The sequence below is a fragment of the Mytilus edulis genome, chromosome 1 (genome assembly GCF_963676685.1).
Source record: "Mytilus edulis chromosome 1, xbMytEdul2.2, whole genome shotgun sequence".
Taxonomy (NCBI): domain Eukaryota; kingdom Metazoa; phylum Mollusca; class Bivalvia; order Mytilida; family Mytilidae; genus Mytilus; species Mytilus edulis.
In genome coordinates this window covers 32,497,141-32,516,370 of record NC_092344.1, presented here as the reverse complement: position 1 = coordinate 32,516,370, position 19,230 = coordinate 32,497,141, and the positions used below count along the sequence as shown (strand labels likewise).

The following is a 19,230-nucleotide window of genomic DNA, read 5'->3' as shown; positions in this document are numbered from 1 at the left end:
AAAAAAAAAACTGCCTTCCTGGTCTGTTTACAAAGGGTAGACCCTGGGGAGGGGAAACAGACATTCTTTTAAATGTGGCCCCATCTGTCTGTCTGGTGTCCACATGTTGCACCATAACTTGAAAACGACTTATTAAAATTTCATGAAATTTAGCATAGTTGTTTCTGGTGATGGTCAAACAATCTGTATGCATTTTGGTGGAAAAAAAGATTAAATCCTTTTGAGTTACGGGACTTTGTAATATAAATGCCAATCTGCATAGTAAACAAAAATATTTGTAATAAATATAATTGTCAAATGTATACCTATGGTTTATATACACTTTGGTAATAAAGATATATAACTGGTACCTAACATCTTCCTGATGAAGTTAAGTTTTCTTTTGAAATTATCAGCAGTCTGTTCAGGTAAACATCATATTAATCAATAATTAGTCAATCTGAAATATCTCTGAATAGGATATGCTATTGGTTAGGAATTATTCTAAAATGAGACTATCACACAAAATCAGGGGCAATCACTCTGTATTACATTTTATATGAATAAAAAAGTACTGAGTTCACGTATTGCTTTTTTTTTTTTTTTTAAGAAACCAACTTTGTCTTCAATTAATTTACGATTTTTAGATTCTTTTGATTCTTTTTAACCCTTTTCACATTATTATTTACATAGCTAAGCCTTCAAGGAACATTTCTTAATGAAATTTCACTTTTACACTGTTATTCGGTACTCTTTAGAACAGAGATTTAAAGGGTACCAACCGGAAGTATTTACGAAAGAAAACAAAACCACGTGTGCTCGTGAATAGAAAACATTGAAAATGCCAAAAAAGTGAGAACGATTATTTTCTTATTAATTTCTCCTCTGTTTTACAAGAGAAAGTGTGTGAGTCTTTGAACCACTGCATGTCAGTTAAACATACAACGCCGTTTTACAGCTCATCTTAAGTTCCATGTGGCACTCAGAAAAAGTGCCAACACCCCTTTCTGGTTCTTTTTTTATTTCAGAGTCTCGGAGATAGATTACTTGAAGGAAATTCAAAATTTCATTATTTAGTTAACTCAGCTTCCACATACACATTTTTTTTTATGAACTGCATATTTTTCTTCAAGTTCAACCCAGTTCAAAATAGCATGAATGAATGTTCCAGTGTCTGATACCTTTGGCTTTGTCTACTGGTCATACATGTAGCATAAGCCATATCATAGGCTCCCACAGACCCCTCATCTTGGAGTGCCATAATCAGATATTCCTGTCAGGTAATCTAAATGTATATTATACCACAGTTGCTTGAAATTTACTGATATACATATGATTTTTTTTTTAAATAAAAATTTACTATTATATAATTATTATATAAATAACAGTAATTTTTTTCATTTTTTTTCTCATATATATATATCACTAAAATTCAAGCGACTGTGATTATACTTTATAATGGTAGGCAGGCATAATTTACCTGTTGGAGATGAAGTCCACATATTTTAACTTTAAAATCTGTTAAAAAATAAACTGAAACACTGTTAGATTTCTGATTTTGGCCCTGTTGTTAGGGATTTTAGAAGCGATGTCATTCATTTCATTTCATTTAATTAATGACATCATTTTCAATGTAAACAAAGAAATGTCATCACGGTTAACGTTTTTTCGTATTAAAGAATATTTAAAAATGAAATTATTATTGTACTCCTTCGTATATTTTACTAGACTGATATTTTTCTCAAAGTTTCATGACAAACCAGACTGGAAGAAAAAAAGATTTCTGCCCAAATGTGGGAAAATAGAAAAGTCTGAAAATAAAAAGTTAACGATTTTGAGTTCATCAGTACATTTTGTAGATTGATTTTTCTTCTGTAATTGGGGAGAAGTCCCTATATTTAATATTGATAATAACATAATATATTAATAAATCAATTGAGAACAAACTTGTAAATTTATATGGGTTCCAGTTCGCAGTTTGCCAGATTTTTTAGGGACTACTAGACCATTAGGCTAGTCACCATTTTATTGCTACTAGACCATACAGTTTTCTCTAGACTGGAAATTTTCAAGAGAAATAAACTGTGTATAAATAGGATTAAAGGTTCATCAAAAGGAGTTGAAAACTATATCCATGGTTTTGTAGGATTGTATATTGCTTACTATGAAATTATGTTGAAGGAACACTTTTTCACAGTTAATTAAACCAAAAGTTCCAAATGGTGAAGTTGAAATCATCCCTTCGTAAATTTTACGGACGCCATCACGAATTGGTTGACCATTATGGAATAACCGTTTCACAAATGATATCGGATATGTTCCTTACGTCGTAACTACAATCCCCTTCCCTTTCATGAATGTGACCTACCGAATTAGACTATTTACCGGATTTGTTATCACATAAGCAACACGACGGGTGCCGCATGTGGAGCAGGATCTGCTTACCCTTCTGGAGCACCTGAGATCACCCCTAGTTTTTTGGTGGGGTTCGTGTTGTTTATTCTTTAGTTTTCTATGTTGTGTCGTGTGTGCTGTTGTTTGTTTGTCTTTTTCATTTTTAGCCATGGCGTTGTCAGTTTGTTTAAGATGTATGAGTTTGACTGTCCCTTTGGTATCTTTCGTCCCTCTTTTGTCACCGTACATAATGTTATCCGACATGAATTGTCGTCTGGACAATATCTACCGTTGAAATTGTGTCCATAGAGAAGAAAAGGTGTTTTCAAACTCAAAGAAAAAACAATATTTCACATGATATAAACATGTGTTTACTCTCATTACTTCCAAAATATATAAATATACATGTAGGTTCATTTCTTCAGAGATATGTATGTGATTTCTCTATCCTAATTGAAGTTTGGATGGAAATAAGCATGTTTTTTTGTCTCTATTTAAATTTGGCTTGTAAACAATTGTGAACTGGAGTATTGAATTCATACAAAATTTGCTCATCACCAAGTGCAATTAAACAGAAAAATATACAATAAAAACAATACTCTCACTACTGTTATTATTTTATCAATAGTTGTGATGTACAATTTCAATTTATTTTTTATACAACCGCAAAATTTGAAAAAAATTTCGTCGTATATTGCTATCACGTTGGCGTCGTCGTCGTCCGAATACTTTTAGTTTTCGCACTCTAACTTTAGTAAAAGTGAATGGAAATCTATGAAATTTTAACACAAGGTTTATGACCACAAAAGGAAGGTTGGTATTGATTTTGGGTGTTTTGGTCCCAACATTTTAGGAATTAGGGGCCAAAAAGGGCCCAAATAAGCATTTTCTTGGTTTTCGCACTATAACTTTAGTTTAAGTTAATAGAAATCTATGAAATTTTGACACAATGTTAATGACTACAAAAGGAAGGTTGGTATTGATTTTGGGAGTTTAGGTCCCAACAGTTTAGGAATTAGGGGCCAAAAAGGGACCCAAATAAGCATTTTTCTTGGTTTTCGCACCATAACGTTAGTATAAGTAAATAGAAATCTATGAAATTTAAACACAAGGTTTATGACCATAAAAGGAAGGTTGGTATTGATTTTGGGAGTTTTGGTCCCAACAGAATAAGGGGCCCAAAGGGTCCAAAATTAAACTTTGTTTGATTTCATCCAAATTGAATAATTGGGGTTCTTTGATATGCCGAATCTAACTGTCATGACTGTGTATATGTAGATTCTTAACTTTTGGTCCCGTTTTCAAATTGGTCTACATTAAGGTCCAAAGGGTCCAAAATTAAACTTAGTTTGATTTTGACAAAAAATGAATCAGTTAGGTTCTTTGATATGCTGAATCTAAAAATGTACTTAGATTCTTGATTATTGGCCCAGTTTTCAAGTTGGTCCAAATCGGGGTCCAAAATTAAACTTTGTTTGATTTCATCAAAAATTGAATAAATGGGGTTCTTTGATATACCAAATCTAACTGTGTATGTAGATTCTTCATTTTTGGTCCTGTTTTCAAATTGGTCTACACTAAAGTCCAAAGGGTCCAAAAACTTAGTCTGATTTTAACAAAAATTGAAATCTTGGGGTTCTTTGATATGCTGAATCCAAAAATGTACTTAGATTTTTTATTATGGGCCTAGTTTTCAAGTTGGTCCAAATCAGGATCTAAAATTATTATATTAAGTATTGTGCAATAGCAAGTCTTTTCAATTGCACAGTATTGCGCAATGGCAAGAAATATCTAATTGCACAATATTGTGAAATAGCAAATTTTTTTTTAATTAGAGTTATCTTTCTTTGTCCAGAATAGTAAGCAAGAAAATATCTAATTGCAAAATATTGTGCAATAGCAAGATTTTTTTTTAATTGGAGTTATCTTTCTTTGTCCAGAATCAACTTAAATCTTTGTTATATACAATATACAATGTATATTTACTTTTTACTACCAACAGATAAATTAGAATAATCTTTACCATTCAGTGATAACAAGCAGTTTTTTTACATCTTAATATTTTATGATGTATTTAAATGAGTAGTTATTGTTGCAAACTCCATTAGAAATTTTAATTGAGATTAGTTTTGGAATAAGGGAAAGGGGGATGTGATTAAAAAAATTGGGTTCAATTTTTCTCATTTGAAATTTCATAAATAAAAAAGAAAATTTCTTCAAACATTTTTTTGAGAGGATTAATATTCAACAGCATAGTGAATTGCTCTAAGAGAAAACAAAAATTTTAAGTTCATTAGAACACATTCATTCTGTGTCAGAAACCTATGCTGTGTCAACTATTTAATCACAATCCAAATTTAGAGCTGAATCCAGCTTGAATGTTGTGTCCATACTTGCCCCAACCGTTCAGGGTTCAACCTCTGCGGTCGTATAAAGCTACGCCCTGCGGAGCATCTGGTTAAAGTGTAGTTGGATGCTCCCCTCTTGATCAATAGTTTTTTTCTCATTGTCAGTTGAGGCCAGTGGATGTTTCTGTCAACATCTTTATAATTAAAATAATTAGAAATGCTTTGGAATTCAACACTTCATTTTTAGCTCACCTGGCCCGAAGGGCCAAGTGAGCTTTTCCCATCACTTTGCGTACGGCGTCCGGCGTCGTCTGTCGTCGTCGTTAACTTTTACAAAAATCTTCTCCTCTGAAACTACTGGGCAATATTAAACCAAACTTGGCCACAATCATCATTGGGGTATCTAGTTTAAAAAATGTGTCCGGTTACCCTGCCAACCAACCAAGATGGCCGCAATGGCTAAAAATAGAACATAGGGGTAAAATGCAGTTTTTGGCTTATAATTCAAAAACCAAAGCATTTAGAGCAAATCTGATATGGGGTAAAATTGTTTATCAGGTCAAATTCTATCTGCCCTGAAATTTTCAGACAAATCGGACAACCCGTTGTTGGGTTGCTGCCCCTGAATTAGTTATTTTATGGAAATTTTGCAGTTTTTGCTTATTATCTTGAATATTATTATAGATAGAGATAAACTGTAAACAGCAATAATGTTCAGCAAAGTAAGATTTACAAATAAGTCAACATGACCGAAATGGTCAATTGACCACTTTAGGAGTTATTGCCCTTTATAGTCAATTTTTAACCATTTTTCGTAAATCTTAGTAATCTTTTACAAAAATCTTCTCCTCTGAAACTACTGGGCCAAATTTATCCAAACTTGGCCACAATTATCTTTGGGGTATCTAGTTTAAAAAATGTGTCCGTTGACCCGGCCATCCAACCAAGATGGCCGCCATGGCTAAAAAAAGAACATAGGGGTAAAATGCAGTTTTTGGCTTATAACTAAAAAACAAAGCGTTTAGAGCAAATCTGACGTGGGTTAAATTGTTTATCAGGTCAAGATCTATCTGCCCCGAAATTTTCAGATGAATCGGACAACCCGTTGTTGGGTTGCTGCCCCTGAATTGGTAATTTTAAGGAAATTTTGTTGTTTTTGGTTATTGTCTTGAATATTATTATAGATAGAGATAAACTGTAAACAACAATAATGTTCAGCAAAGTAAGATTTACAAATAGGTCAACATGACCGAAATGGTCAATTGACCCCCTAAGGAGTTATTGTCCTTTATAGTCAATTTTCAACAATTTTTATAAAATTTGTAAATTTTTACTAACATTTTCCACTGAAACTACTGGGCCAAGTTCATTATAGATAGAGATAATTGTAAGCAGCAAGGATGTTCAGTAAAGTAAGATGTACAAACACATCACCATCACCAAAATACAATTTTGTCATGAATCCATCTGCTTCCTTTGTTTAATAGTCACATAGACCAAGGTGAGCGACACAGGCTCTTTAGAGCCTCTAGTTGTTTATATCAAATTATAATTGGTTTGTATTTGTACTAGAAAATTAAAACATTGCTATATGTGCAATATTTCAGTGACTGTTATTATCTCCCTTTATAGGAGACTTTTTATTTTGTCCGGTTTGACACTTTCTCACAGGACACTTTTATGGCTCACATTTACACCACACAATCTACTATCAGAACAGAAAAACAGATGCATTAGGGAAAGGTTTAAGTCATGACATGGTATAGACATATAGTAGTTATATGATGTCTATAATTCAGTAAATCAAAAACTTTTTTCAAGTATCAGTGCAGAAGATAGCAAAATAAGCAAACACATGAGTTAAATTTGACCAATCCACCCAGTTTCATAGTTTAATTCACCTTTTGTTTGCAGATGTCTATTGTTCATCTGTTGTCCATGTCAATAAATACAACTCCAAACATTTTTGTTATATGAGGGGAGATTCTGAAACTTTTTTCCCAACTTAGTTTATTTTGGCGCCTTCTACAGGAGTGACAAAAAATGAGTAGAACAATTTAGAAAAGTTGATTTTTTTTCATTTTTTTTTTAAATCAGTATCTTTTTTCTCATTACCATTGCAGATACATAGGAACAAAGAGAGTGCAAAATATGTACATGTATATGTATGAACAGTTTATGATTTTCTGAAACATGAAATACATAGTTATATAATTTAATTATCTAGTCCCTGGCATTCCTTAAAGCTTTTCAGTGGCACAGGTTTATCTGTACTAAGAGTAAAGTTTTTGGTTTAAATTTATGTGATCATATTAGCCAAAACTGGTTATGAGAAACAGTAAATGAAATTTTATATCAGATTTTAATTTTTGTTTATTTATTGCTTATATTTTTTCAGGAGAAAAGGGGGGAAAGAAAAAGTAGCTGTATATAACAGTGACGATGAAGATGCTCTCAGTAAGGAGAATCAACCTGATCCTACTTCTGAGGAGTATTTCATGGATGATATTGATGTATTCCATGCTAAAAAGGACAAGGTAAGTAAAATCATTGCTCCAAATCACACATTTAAAGAATGAAGTATGCTTCTTGGTGGCATATTATTTTATTTCTACAGCACACTAGCCATTATTTCATGATTAAACTAAATATTAAAAATGACATGGATAATCTGACCACCAAGATATAGGCTGTTGAATCACAAATTGTACATTCTTGTCTCTCTGTAACTGTGTTAATATGCTTATTTTGAATTTATTAAATTTTTACTCTTTGTATTTGAACAGATTTGTGAATATCTATTTCCTTAACATGTATTGTGCTCAGAACAATAAGGAAAAAAAGAAATAGTAACATATATAAATCAAAGAGTATCTATATGAATAGTTGAACATTTAAAGTATTTTGTAACCTATAGTGATGTACAAAAAAAAAGACTTTATTATTTCCTTTCTTTAAATTAATTTCCTTTTTTCCATTTATAGGTATTGTTAGGAAAAGGAATACAAGATGATGTTGACATGGAATCAGAATCAGAGGTAAATATTACAAAGTCTGACAGAACATCTTTTACAGGTTTCTGTTGAATGTATAATTTCTTGAGCATTTCTTTACCAATTAGATTTTTAGTCCCCTGTCAACAAAGTTGAAGGGGACTTTAGGTTTGCACTCCATCTGTCTGTCTGTCCATCAGTCAGTCTGTCAAATTATTTTTTCACACTTTTTTTCTTCATGCTTGAAGATATTGATTTGTTATTAGGTATATTGTTTTATTATGACCAGTTACAGATAAAATTTGAATTTTGTTTCAGTTTAAAAAAATTGTGCAGAGTTATAGTCCTTGGAAAATTAACTCAAATGATCAGTTTTCATGGTTTTCCATGCTTTTTTTGTCATGCTTAAAGATGCTGATTTGATAATTATTATAGTTTTATCATGACAAGTTATAGACAAAGTTCAAATTTTATTTTGGTCTCATAATTTTGTGCAGAGTTATGGTCTTTGGACCTAGAAATATTACTTAAATAATCAGTTTTCCACACTTTTTTCGTCATTCTTTAAGATATTGACTTGATATTTGTTTCATAGTACAATTAATTTTTAATTGACTATGTTTTGCCATGCAATACTCTAAGAATGCTTGATACTACCAGCATTTGTTTTATGCTGAAAAGGATCATTTTATTGAATTCAGATATTTCTAAAAAGGCTGTTTTATTCTGAAAAGGATCATTTTATTGAATTCAGATATTTCTGAAAAGGCGCTTTTATGTTTTTTTCTCAATAATAGAATCAGAAGATGCCTTTAAATTGACACATAGGAATGACTCAACTTTATAAGGAAAACACTATTTAAAGGTAAAGAAAAAGATTTAGTAATTGTTAATAGCACACTTTACCCTTTGGATGAACTAACATGTTTATACTAAACAACAGAAACAAAACCTATACTAATGTCTTATAAATATATAATAAAGCTCTTTATATTATAGGATGAAGTTTTGGGTCTTGTCAATAGTGACGAAAGTGTAATGTATAATAAAAATATTATAAAGCTCTTTATATTATAGGATGAAGTTTTGGGTCTTGTCGATAGTGACGAAAGTGATGAAGAAATAAGAAACTATCAACAGCAGTTACGTCAAATTAAAAGATTCAAGAAAAAAGATGACATGGGAAGTGATCTGGAAGAAGATGAGGATGAGGAAGCTGGTATTTAACATTAAGATACTTCTTATTATTAATATTGAAAATTCGATATTTTATCTTTAATGAATTAAAGTAGAGTTATGGTATATGATCATGATACAGTAACAGAAGTAATTAAAGGCTAAAAATCATCTAGGGGTCAATATGTGGTCTTCAACAATAGACAGGTGTCTTTTCAATAAGCCAAGCTCCAAATTAATTAAAACATTGGGAATAAAAGTCCTAATCTCCAGTTAACTTAATGGTATACTGTAAACGTGAATGAAAATACACTGTTTGATTTCCTTATTTCTGAATTTATAAGCTTTTAATTGTAAATAACTAATTGTACAGTGTGGCATATGGGGAGATAACTGAACTGTTGTCTTAAATACATGGAGATGGTTAGATTACACAACCTATTAACATGTACAATGATGTAATAGATTTTTTAATCTTAAAAATATAATAAAACAACTTTCCAAAGTTTTGTTGCAGTATATTGTTCTAAAGTACTGTTTTTTATAAGCCTAATGAATTATTTAGATTGATTTATAATGAGTAGTGATATTATGTTTAAACAAGTTACATGAAATGTATTGTGAAAAGTTTGTCAATCTATTTAGGCTTACCAGACTCCAAGGCTTGGGGAATTAAAAAGTCAAAGTATTATGGTGGAGATGTGGAAGATGAAGATTTGGGTAAGTGTAACCTTATTTACTGATTATTTATACAATTGTTTTATTTGCATCATCTTTTAAGAGTTAAAATGTTATGTCTGCCAATACTAAAATTTTCTTTAGGAAATTTTACAGATATTGAAATGCACCAATTGCTATCTAACATAGTGGAAAACTGCCTTCAAATATGACAACCACCCTTTTTTAAAGGTAATACAATAGATAATAGAATTATTTCATATGTAAAACAACTACATTTCTTTGTTTCCTTTAAAAGATCTGTCAGGTTCTGAAGATGAAGAAGCTGCTGCTGTAATGGAAGAAAAGGAAGCTCTGGCTCTACAGAAAAAAATGGCAGCAGAACTTGATGAACAGGACTTTGATCTAGACATATTTAAAGTAAATATATAAACAGGACTTTGATCTAGACATATTTTAAGTAAATACATAAACTGGACTATGATTTAGACATATTCAAAGTGATCTTTTATGGGGGGAAAAGGCAATTAAGAAGTACTTTTTGGAATAAGTATAATCAGTTTTAGTTTTCACAATTCTTGTTTCATATTTGATGGAGAAAAAACAAACTTTATGAAGTTGTCACAATATTAACTCTATTATAGGAGAAGAGAACATACTTTCCCATACAGTTTTTATGCCCTCACTACCCTTGTCTGTCTGTTTGTTTGTCCTGATGTTGATTTCCATTCTTTAACTTTAGTTTGCCTCAACCAATTGTTATGAAACATATACACAATGCTAATTTCCACAAAACTCAGATCAAGTTTGAATTTTGGTGGAGTTACTTTTACTGTTCTAGACAAGTTATGCCCTTTATAAATGGAAAAATTGCTGAATTTTTAGTTTCCGTTTTCTAACTTAAGTTTGCCTCAACCAAACATTATGAAACTTATAGTCTTATACAAAATACTTATTACCACAAATTTTAAATAAACAAACAAATTTGGACAGTGTCACTTATATTGTTTTTCAGTTATGTCTTATATGATATGCAAGCTGGGGAATCATCTGTTTCCTATGGACACATTCCGCATACATTCCTTTTATATCTAAGAAATTGGTTCTTTTTAATTCATAATATAGAAATATATTATCTATAGATATTTATTCATGCTTTTTCATTGTTGTAGAAAACAAAGGTTGTTGAGGAAAAAGACAAAGAAGAAGAGAAGATTATTAAAGATTTGACGAAACTGTCAAAACAGGAAAAAATTAAGGTAAATTTTTATTTTGATAAGTAATTGCTGAATACCAGAAAAAATATAGGTTAAATGTAGCTGCTATCAATTGTTATATATTCATATTAAGTTTGTAACAAAATTTTGGTATAGAATTAATATAGGAATTTATGTCTGTTTAATTTTTGAATGGTGTCTGTTAGTGAATAGCTGTTAAATTATTGAAATGTTTACATGAGTTGCTGTTAATGTTAAACTGTTGACTTGTGTCTTTACATGAATAGCTGTTAAAGAAAGAATCACCTGAATTGATGACATTGATAGAAGATTTTAAAGTAAAGGTAAGAATCAAATCTTGACCAGGTTATTGTTATGTAGAAGGATGATACATGAAAACCTATGTATAAATAAAACACTTGAGACTAGAGAAACTCAGCCTCATTTAAGAGGTGACCTCTGAATTGAGGTTCAAAATGCAATCATTATAAAACTGAAGATCATATGTCAAAGACCAGGATCTGTCAACACTTTGTTTTACTCTTTAATCTGGTAATTATTACATCAGCCAATGAAATTACAGTTTTAATTTTTTGAAGATGTGCATGAATCAGACAAAGGCAGAGAATCCTGAAAATCCTCAAATACAGAAAGGAAATCTGAGCATTTTCAGACTCTAGTAAGCAAAGCTTGGACACAGTATCTATATTTTGATCAGATCAGGATGACAAGAGAAAACCATTTTGGTTTCAAGGTTTATTCTTGAAATATATATTAACCAACACCAGAGGATGTGTCATAATGTATGTACAACTTCCTAAATCCAAGGTCATGGTCAAAACTTGGTTTAAGTTGACAACCCCATGTTCTATGGTTAAGATTGTGTCCGCTCTACATCTTGAGAACCGTTATTTCCAAGTTTATACTTGACATGTATACAAACCAACACCAGAGGGTGTGTCTTAATATATGTACAACTTCCTAGGTCAAAGGTCAAGATCAAAAACTTTTGTTTCAGTTGACAACCACATGTCCTATGGTATAGATCTTGTCCGCTTTATATCTTGAGAACCATTAGGATTTCAAAGTTAATACTTGACATGTATATAAACCAACACCTGATGGTGTGTTTTAATTTATGTAAAAGTTCCTAGGTCAAAGGTCAAGATCAAAATCTTTGGTTTCAGTTGACAACCACATGTCCTATGGTAAAGATACAATTATTTTACCACACATTATTCACAGTGGGGCTCACATAGATGGCTCCCATCTCAATGGTGTCTAGTTTTACCAATTTCTAGAGAAGACCTCAGTTTGTGTGTTGCTTCTATTCCTTTCACAATACATACATCATCATGCCTCTGTGTTCTATTGGTACCATGCATAGTATATTTGTCATCCTCACTTATGATTATTCAGTTTGGGTTATTTAGGGAGAAAAACGAAAATAAAGGCGTTCGAATAGTATTTCCGTCATCGGATGGACTTTTAAGTCTATACAAGACTCTGTTTAGGACAGGACAATTAGTTTTGCGTTTTTCTGTATACTATGATCATACATATACTAGAAATAAAGTGTATTTTTATTTATTATCAAGTTATAGTTTAGTAAATACTTTCAGCCACGATCTAATTGCCCGCGATTCCGCGGGTGTGTTCTAGTACAATTTTAATTTTGTAAAGATATGTTGAATACTAGTGTTAGATGCAGTGATAAAGCACGTGAAATTGAGAATGAGATTGAGTTGTGCATTCAGGAATACTACTGCCAGTAATATTTCATCGAATATTAAAACATTTGTTTCTTTGATTTCCAAGTAAAACTTTGTAATGAGTGCTTATTTGTTGTAGATGACAGAGGTTAAGGACATCTATCATCCCCTTTTGACTCTAGTCAAGGATGGAAAAATACATGGCAAAGCTGCAGAATATGTGGAAACTAAGTTCAAACTTTTACTCAAGTAAGTTCTCAAAAATTAAAACAATCTTGCCTAATGCTAATTTATCAAATATTTTTGGATTTATTAAAAATCTAGTGAATTGAACATTCAAAAATCATAAAAAAAATATTGCAGCTTAAAAAAATTAAATACCTGATACTTGGTATTATATTGCCTGCCACCTGAGGTTGAGTAGCAAATAAGCTGGGAATGTCTGTTTGCGAGATCAACATCTACATATATTGTTTAATAAATACAATGGATGCCCAAGGGTGTTCGGGCTGGAGGGAATTGTTATGTTTGCTTTGCTAGCAGAACCTTTAATATTGTAATATGTGGTTATAGTAATTATCATAATTTTAGTTTATGACTACAGAACTAAAGGTGATGATATGATTTTTGTTCAAAAGTTAGGATTTTTACCTTATTTCATGCTTTAACTTTAAAAGCATTTCATTTTATAAATACATACTTGAAATTTTTTATTTCAGTTACTGTACAAACATAAGCTTCTACATGATGTTGAAATCTAAGCAAGTTCCCGTGCAGAACCATCCAGTCATTAAAAGGCTAGTTCAACACAGGAATGTAAGTATTTAATAGAATCCAGTATAGAACATTCAAATATCTCTAATTCTGCATAACACAATCACCAATCAATCAATCAATCAATCAATCAATCAAATATCACCACTTAATTCTGTAATTTGGATGCAACTCTATTAGTTTAATAAATTTATTTGAAAATTGCCTGAATTGAAATATTTGATAAATTTACTTTGAGAGTAACTTAGAGGTGCTATCATTAGAATGATTTATAAAAAGCATGAACCAGTAGTCCAGTACAGATTTTTTTCCTGTTTTAACCTCATATTTAGCCTTAATATATGTAATTTCAAAGCAATATCCAAGACAGAAGAATTTCTATGTTTTCAAGTATTGAGCTGTATATAACTTTTGTTTATAGTTAATGAAGCAGTTGGAACCAGTAGATGACAAGGTCAGACCAGAGATTGAGGATATTTTAGAAAAGTTAAACAAAGGAGAAGAAATTCATTTTGTAGAACCTGCATCTTCACAGAAGACTTTCATTAGGTACAATACTGTTATGAATACTCCATGCAAAGGCCTTGCTTTTTGGGGTATGATGTTTTCCACCTGACCTATCAGTATGTCCATCATCTTTTGCATCTCCTATTTCATTTCTTCATCAGAATGATTGTTTGGGGTTTACATTGGCATAACATGGACTTTGACATAGCTGCAGTGCCACACACTGAACTACATCTTTCTATGTGCTTCTCCTCCAAAACACCTATTCAGAATTAATGAAACTTTGTAGAATTTCAGTATATAATGCTATTGGGCACCTATATTGTTTTTTTATCAAACTAATTTCGGGGAGTTTTTGCTAACAAATTGTGAAACCCAGTCTACAATTCACTAAAACTTTCTTTGAACCATAACCATATAAATTCATTGTGCATATTTGAGGAGAATTCTTTGAATGTATTCCACAATGGCTATTCTAGAAAAAAATATTGTGGGGTTGGAAGGCAGTTTGGTTCAGCTCCACCACACAGATAATAATAATTGAAAATCATATTGCATTATAGTGTGAAAAAGTTGCTCTACTACCCATCTTCCATGTATTATTAATATAAAGTGATTTATATAAATTTTGTTTAAGTAAAAAGTAAGACCATAAAAGTAAACATGTCAAGATCTTTGTCTTATCATCAACAAGCACCTGTTTTTATGCCCCACCTACGATAGTAGAGGGGCATTATGTTTTCTGGTCTGTGCGTCCGTTCGTTCGTCCGTCCGTTCGTTCGTCCGTTCGTTCGTCCGTCCGTTCGTCCGTCCGTCTGTCCCGCTTCAGGTTAAAGTTTTTGGTCGAGGTAGTTTTTGATGAAGTTGAAGTCCAATCGACTTCAAACTTGGTACACATGTTCCCTATGATATGATCTTTCTAATTTTAATGCCAAATTAGAGATTTTACCCCAATTTCACGGTCCACTGAACATAGAAAATGATAGTGCGAGTGGGGCATTCGTGTACTGAGGACACATTCTTGTTAAATAATGAGTGTATCCTCTTACATACTACATCTGTCTCATAATACCAGTTATTCTAATAAAAATATCTGTTACTTTCCTTTCTGACCTATATGCTCATAAAGGCCACCGTAAAATTAGGTTGTTCGTTATTAAATTATGACATTGTGTGTTGAACAGGAGGAAGCCATCAAAACAAAGCAGAGATAGAATAGAGCAGAAGAAATTAAGTGAATTGGTCTCTGAATCAGAGGAAGATGAATCTGGTCTACAATCAAATAAAAAGGTAAACATAGCAGAATGTGTTATTATTCTTGGTAATCAAATATTTACTTTTTATCTATCATCTAATATTGAAGGATAAGAAAAAATTTAAACAGAGCAGAACACAACTTTTTAATTAGTCACAAAAACAACTATTTTCTCTCCTGTTTTTAATTTGTAACCAATTTAGTTGAGAATGTTAACAAATATTTAATCTGGAATCATTCATGTATAGATTGTGTTATATTAATGATGTTCTATTACCAGAATTCTTCTGTGCTCCTTTTCTTAGACCTTGACATTACCAGAAAGCCTTAACAAAAAATGTAGGTGAATATTGCCCAATTTTTGTTTAACTATTGTTAAAAAATTTAAAAGATGTATCTACAGACCAAAAATCACTCCTTAAAGAAATAAATAGGTGCTGTATGTATCTCAATGAGACAACTATCCACCATTTTCCAACAATCACTCCTCTTTAGTTGGAAGTTAATCTTTACACAACTCTTAATTACAAAGAATGAAGGAAAAAATGTTGAATCTCCAACTTGTATGTGGCAGGAAATTAAAATAAAATTACAGTGTGCATGTTTAAATGAATAGAACATTTTGTTATTTAGAAAATTTGAGAACGAAAATAGATATGAATAATTTTAAAAAATTACCTCTCTTACTTATAATTGTAGAAGAAGAATTCAACAGACAAAAGATATGAAACGAAAGATGAGAAAGATGCTTTAGAATATTACAATATGATGAAATCAGGAGGAAAAGGTCAAAGGTTTGTTAATCTGTCATTATTTTTCCAGATAAATTATAATTCTGGCATAAAGCTGTCGAGAATACCGCGGGAGTCAAGACGTCGTGTTTTACTGTTATGTATCTAGGGTTGACATCAGAGTGCGACGTCGCCTTAACAGCTCTGTTATATGAAGTAAACGTTAAACTGTATGATTGTATTGTTTTCTGTATACGATAATAGAAGTTAGCCTCGACAATTTCTGTATACGATAATAGAAGTTAGCCTCAACAAAAGCAAACTCTTATATACTTTAACATGTTTATGAGTCCAATAAAGAAAGAGTTTTACAGCATAACATCAATACTTTAAGGTGGTACCCAACACTTTCACTAAAATTAATTTGGCTCGTTTAATTTTCCTAAAATTTTGACAAAGTATTTACTTTGGCCCTTTTACAAAAATATAATAAATTCAAAAAATTTGAACCAAGCGTTTTATCAGAAAAATTACACTGGTTATATAGAAGTTTGACAAAAACTAATTTTGATCATTGAGAAGCTTTATATTGCCTTCACAACGCAATGTAATTAAAACGTTTAGCTGATATTACAGAGTTATCTCCCTGTAGTGTTAGGTACCACCTTAAACACTCAGAACAAATAAAGAATATTGTACTGTCAGTATCTGAACAATTGCACCAAAAAGTGATTTCAAGCAAAATCTCTCTCAAGTGCTACTGTAAATAATGGAATAATATCACCTGTAAGAAATTAACAAAATTGCTGGTTAAATGTCATAATAATATTACCTTTAATATAAGAATTAACAAACAAACAAAATGGCTGCTGCAATGTCATATCAGAGAAATTGTCAGTTGCTTGACAAATTGTTTTGCAAAGTATGGTCACCTTGGATTCTATAATTTTAATATCAAGAATCATTATTTGAAAATATGTTTGCAGTGATGGTGAGGAAGTGGAGGAGGGAACAATGAATGGTATAGAGGACATGAATGGTGATGAAAATGTTGGGGAGGAGGATGAATTTGAGGGTAAAAGAAAAGTAACTTATCAGGTATGTATTGATAGATCTATGACAGTGTTAATTACTTATCAGGTGTGTATTGATAGATCTATGACAGTGTAAATTACTTATCAGGTGTGTATTGATAGATCTATGACAGTGTTAATTACTTATCAGGTGTGTATTGATAGATCTATGACAGTGTAAATTACTTATCAGGTGTGTATTGATAGATCTATGACAGTGTTAATTACTTATCAGGTGTGTATTGATAGATCTATGACAGGGTTAAAAGCATCCAAAAACTTGCAAATTATTTTAAGTTCACAGAGGCTTAGGGCTCATTTGAGCTTATGCCACTTCTTTTTGCCCATTGTTGTCTGTCATCATCTAAACTTAAGTCATTTTAAAATATGTTGATATAAATTGTGTAACAATATTTGTAAATTTCAAATGTTTCAATTTTGACCGATTATTTATCGTTTGGAAATAAAACTTTATTTAGTGTAATTATAAAAATTGTGGAATAATGTTTAAAGTGAGAAATATTTTAAGAATCACTTTTGGTTTTCCCCCATGAATGACGCTTTAAAGATGTTTCATAGTATGCTGTAACTTTTTTACAACTTCGTATTTATCAAATTGATTAGTCATTTATGAAATACATAATAATTGAAAAAATGGTACACAAATTACTTGTTGATCACTGATAAATGCTCAGGAGATAAGAGAATCAAAATTTCTAAAGACCTAACCTTCGCAGTAACAGTAGTTTTGAAATACTCAGCTTGTTAGCTATAACTATGCGTGATTTTTATTTACAGATTGAGAAAAATAAGAATATACAGATAAAGAAGAAAAAGGAGGATAGAAACCCTAGAGTTAAACTAAGGAACAAGTTTAGAAAGGCCAAAATTAGGAGAAAGGGACAGGTAATTTGCCATCCAAAAAATATATATCGCACATAAAAGATATTGATACTTAAAGATTTGTTTTACATTAAAAGAAAATGTATTGAAAATCTTCCATATTAAAGCTTGAAAATGCTTGATATTCTTACCTAAATAAAGCTTGGTATTTTTACATGTTGGAAGCTTAAAAAGCTTGGTATTCTTACATACTAAATCTTGAGAAGTTTTTAAAAATACATTTGATAGACTGAGTCATTTTCATGACAATTTTCTTATAATGCACATGGTTCATCATTTTAACTTTTTTTGAATCTTTACCAAATTTGTACATTATATTTTTTATTTTTTTTTTACTACTCATAATAAAATAATCATCTGTTTAATGATTTCCACATTATTTCACAAGTGAAACCAAAAAGAAAGTAGTATTTATACACATTGAAACTGCTTATAAGAAATTGAACTCTCATTGTTATTTGAATTATTATAATTTCAGGTCAGAGAGGCTCGTACTGAAATGAAACGCTACGGTGGTGAGGTGTCTGGCATCAGAGCTGGTATAAAGAGAAGTGTGAAACTCAAAACTTGAATTAGAAGAAAAGACATTTTTCTGTTAGTGTATCAGACTTATCATCACTTACGATGTTTTCTAACCGTAACCTTATGTTATTAAAATGTGTTATTGTTTCTTTTATTTGTTTTACTTTTAATATCATAAAGGTAACAGTGGTATATTGGTGTTCAAAATTGATTGAGAGAAAACAAACTAAAACCGAGTTAAACACATTATCTATTAGAGAAAAACAAAGGAACAAATGGAACACTGAAGTGCAACAAAAACAAACGCCAACATACATAGAAAGGAACATTTGATAAGAACTGCCATATTCCTGACTTGGTACAGGACATTAGTTGAACCTGGTTTTATGGCTAACCAAACCTTCCAATTCATATCACTATTATAAATGATTGTAAATAAGTTTTGGATAAGATGACAGAATTAAGGGCTAAGAAATATTTGCCCATATTGCAATGTTTTAAGAATCAATCTGTGTATATGCAATGTCAAGGTCTCAATAGAAGTTCAACTTTACAAACCTCAATTCAAAAGTATTCAATACAAATTCATGTTTTATATTTGATATGCTCTGAAGGATATTAATGTATCCTGTAATGCTAGTTCAACTTAATAATAACAAAACCGTAAAAGTTTGGTGTTAAGGAATTGCACACAGTTATTACTTTAATAAACTTCTAGATACACTTCAAGAAAAATGTTGTGGAGCGAAGTATGTGAGCTTCATTGGTATGACTAGATATCAGACTTTGATAGGAAAAAGCAATGTCTTGAAATTTGCGGTAGTTATCGAATTGAAATAGTAAGAAAACATGAGGTTTGAGAGCTGTCGGGCAACAGGTTGACAAAAATTTGCCAGCTGAATAAGGGACGACATCAAAAGTTCAATGAAGGATAAAAAACTTAATTCAAATAGTTTTTTCACTGACCC

General features: G+C 31.2%; 1 protein-coding gene across 2 annotated transcripts; it reads left to right on the top strand.

Annotated features, from left to right (window-relative positions):
* Positions 1–568: 568 nt before the first annotated feature.
* Positions 569–18,409, top strand: LOC139529937 (something about silencing protein 10-like). Of its 2 annotated transcripts, none has more exons than XM_071325937.1 (16): positions 569–1,259; positions 7,120–7,258; positions 7,706–7,759; positions 8,792–8,933; positions 9,536–9,610; positions 9,867–9,988; positions 10,741–10,827; positions 11,073–11,129; positions 12,637–12,746; positions 13,217–13,313; positions 13,693–13,820; positions 14,963–15,068; positions 15,733–15,827; positions 16,751–16,862; positions 17,636–17,743; positions 18,219–18,409. In XM_071325937.1, exons 2-16 carry the CDS (start codon positions 7,220–7,222, stop codon positions 18,309–18,311), a joined length of 1,425 nt encoding a protein of 474 aa, XP_071182038.1. In that variant the 5' UTR covers positions 569–1,259; positions 7,120–7,219; the 3' UTR covers positions 18,312–18,409. The 2 variants fall into 2 exon arrangements, with proteins under 2 accessions (XP_071182038.1, XP_071182029.1); XM_071325928.1 differs by having other exon boundaries at positions 741–831.
* Positions 18,410–19,230: the final 821 nt, after the last annotated feature.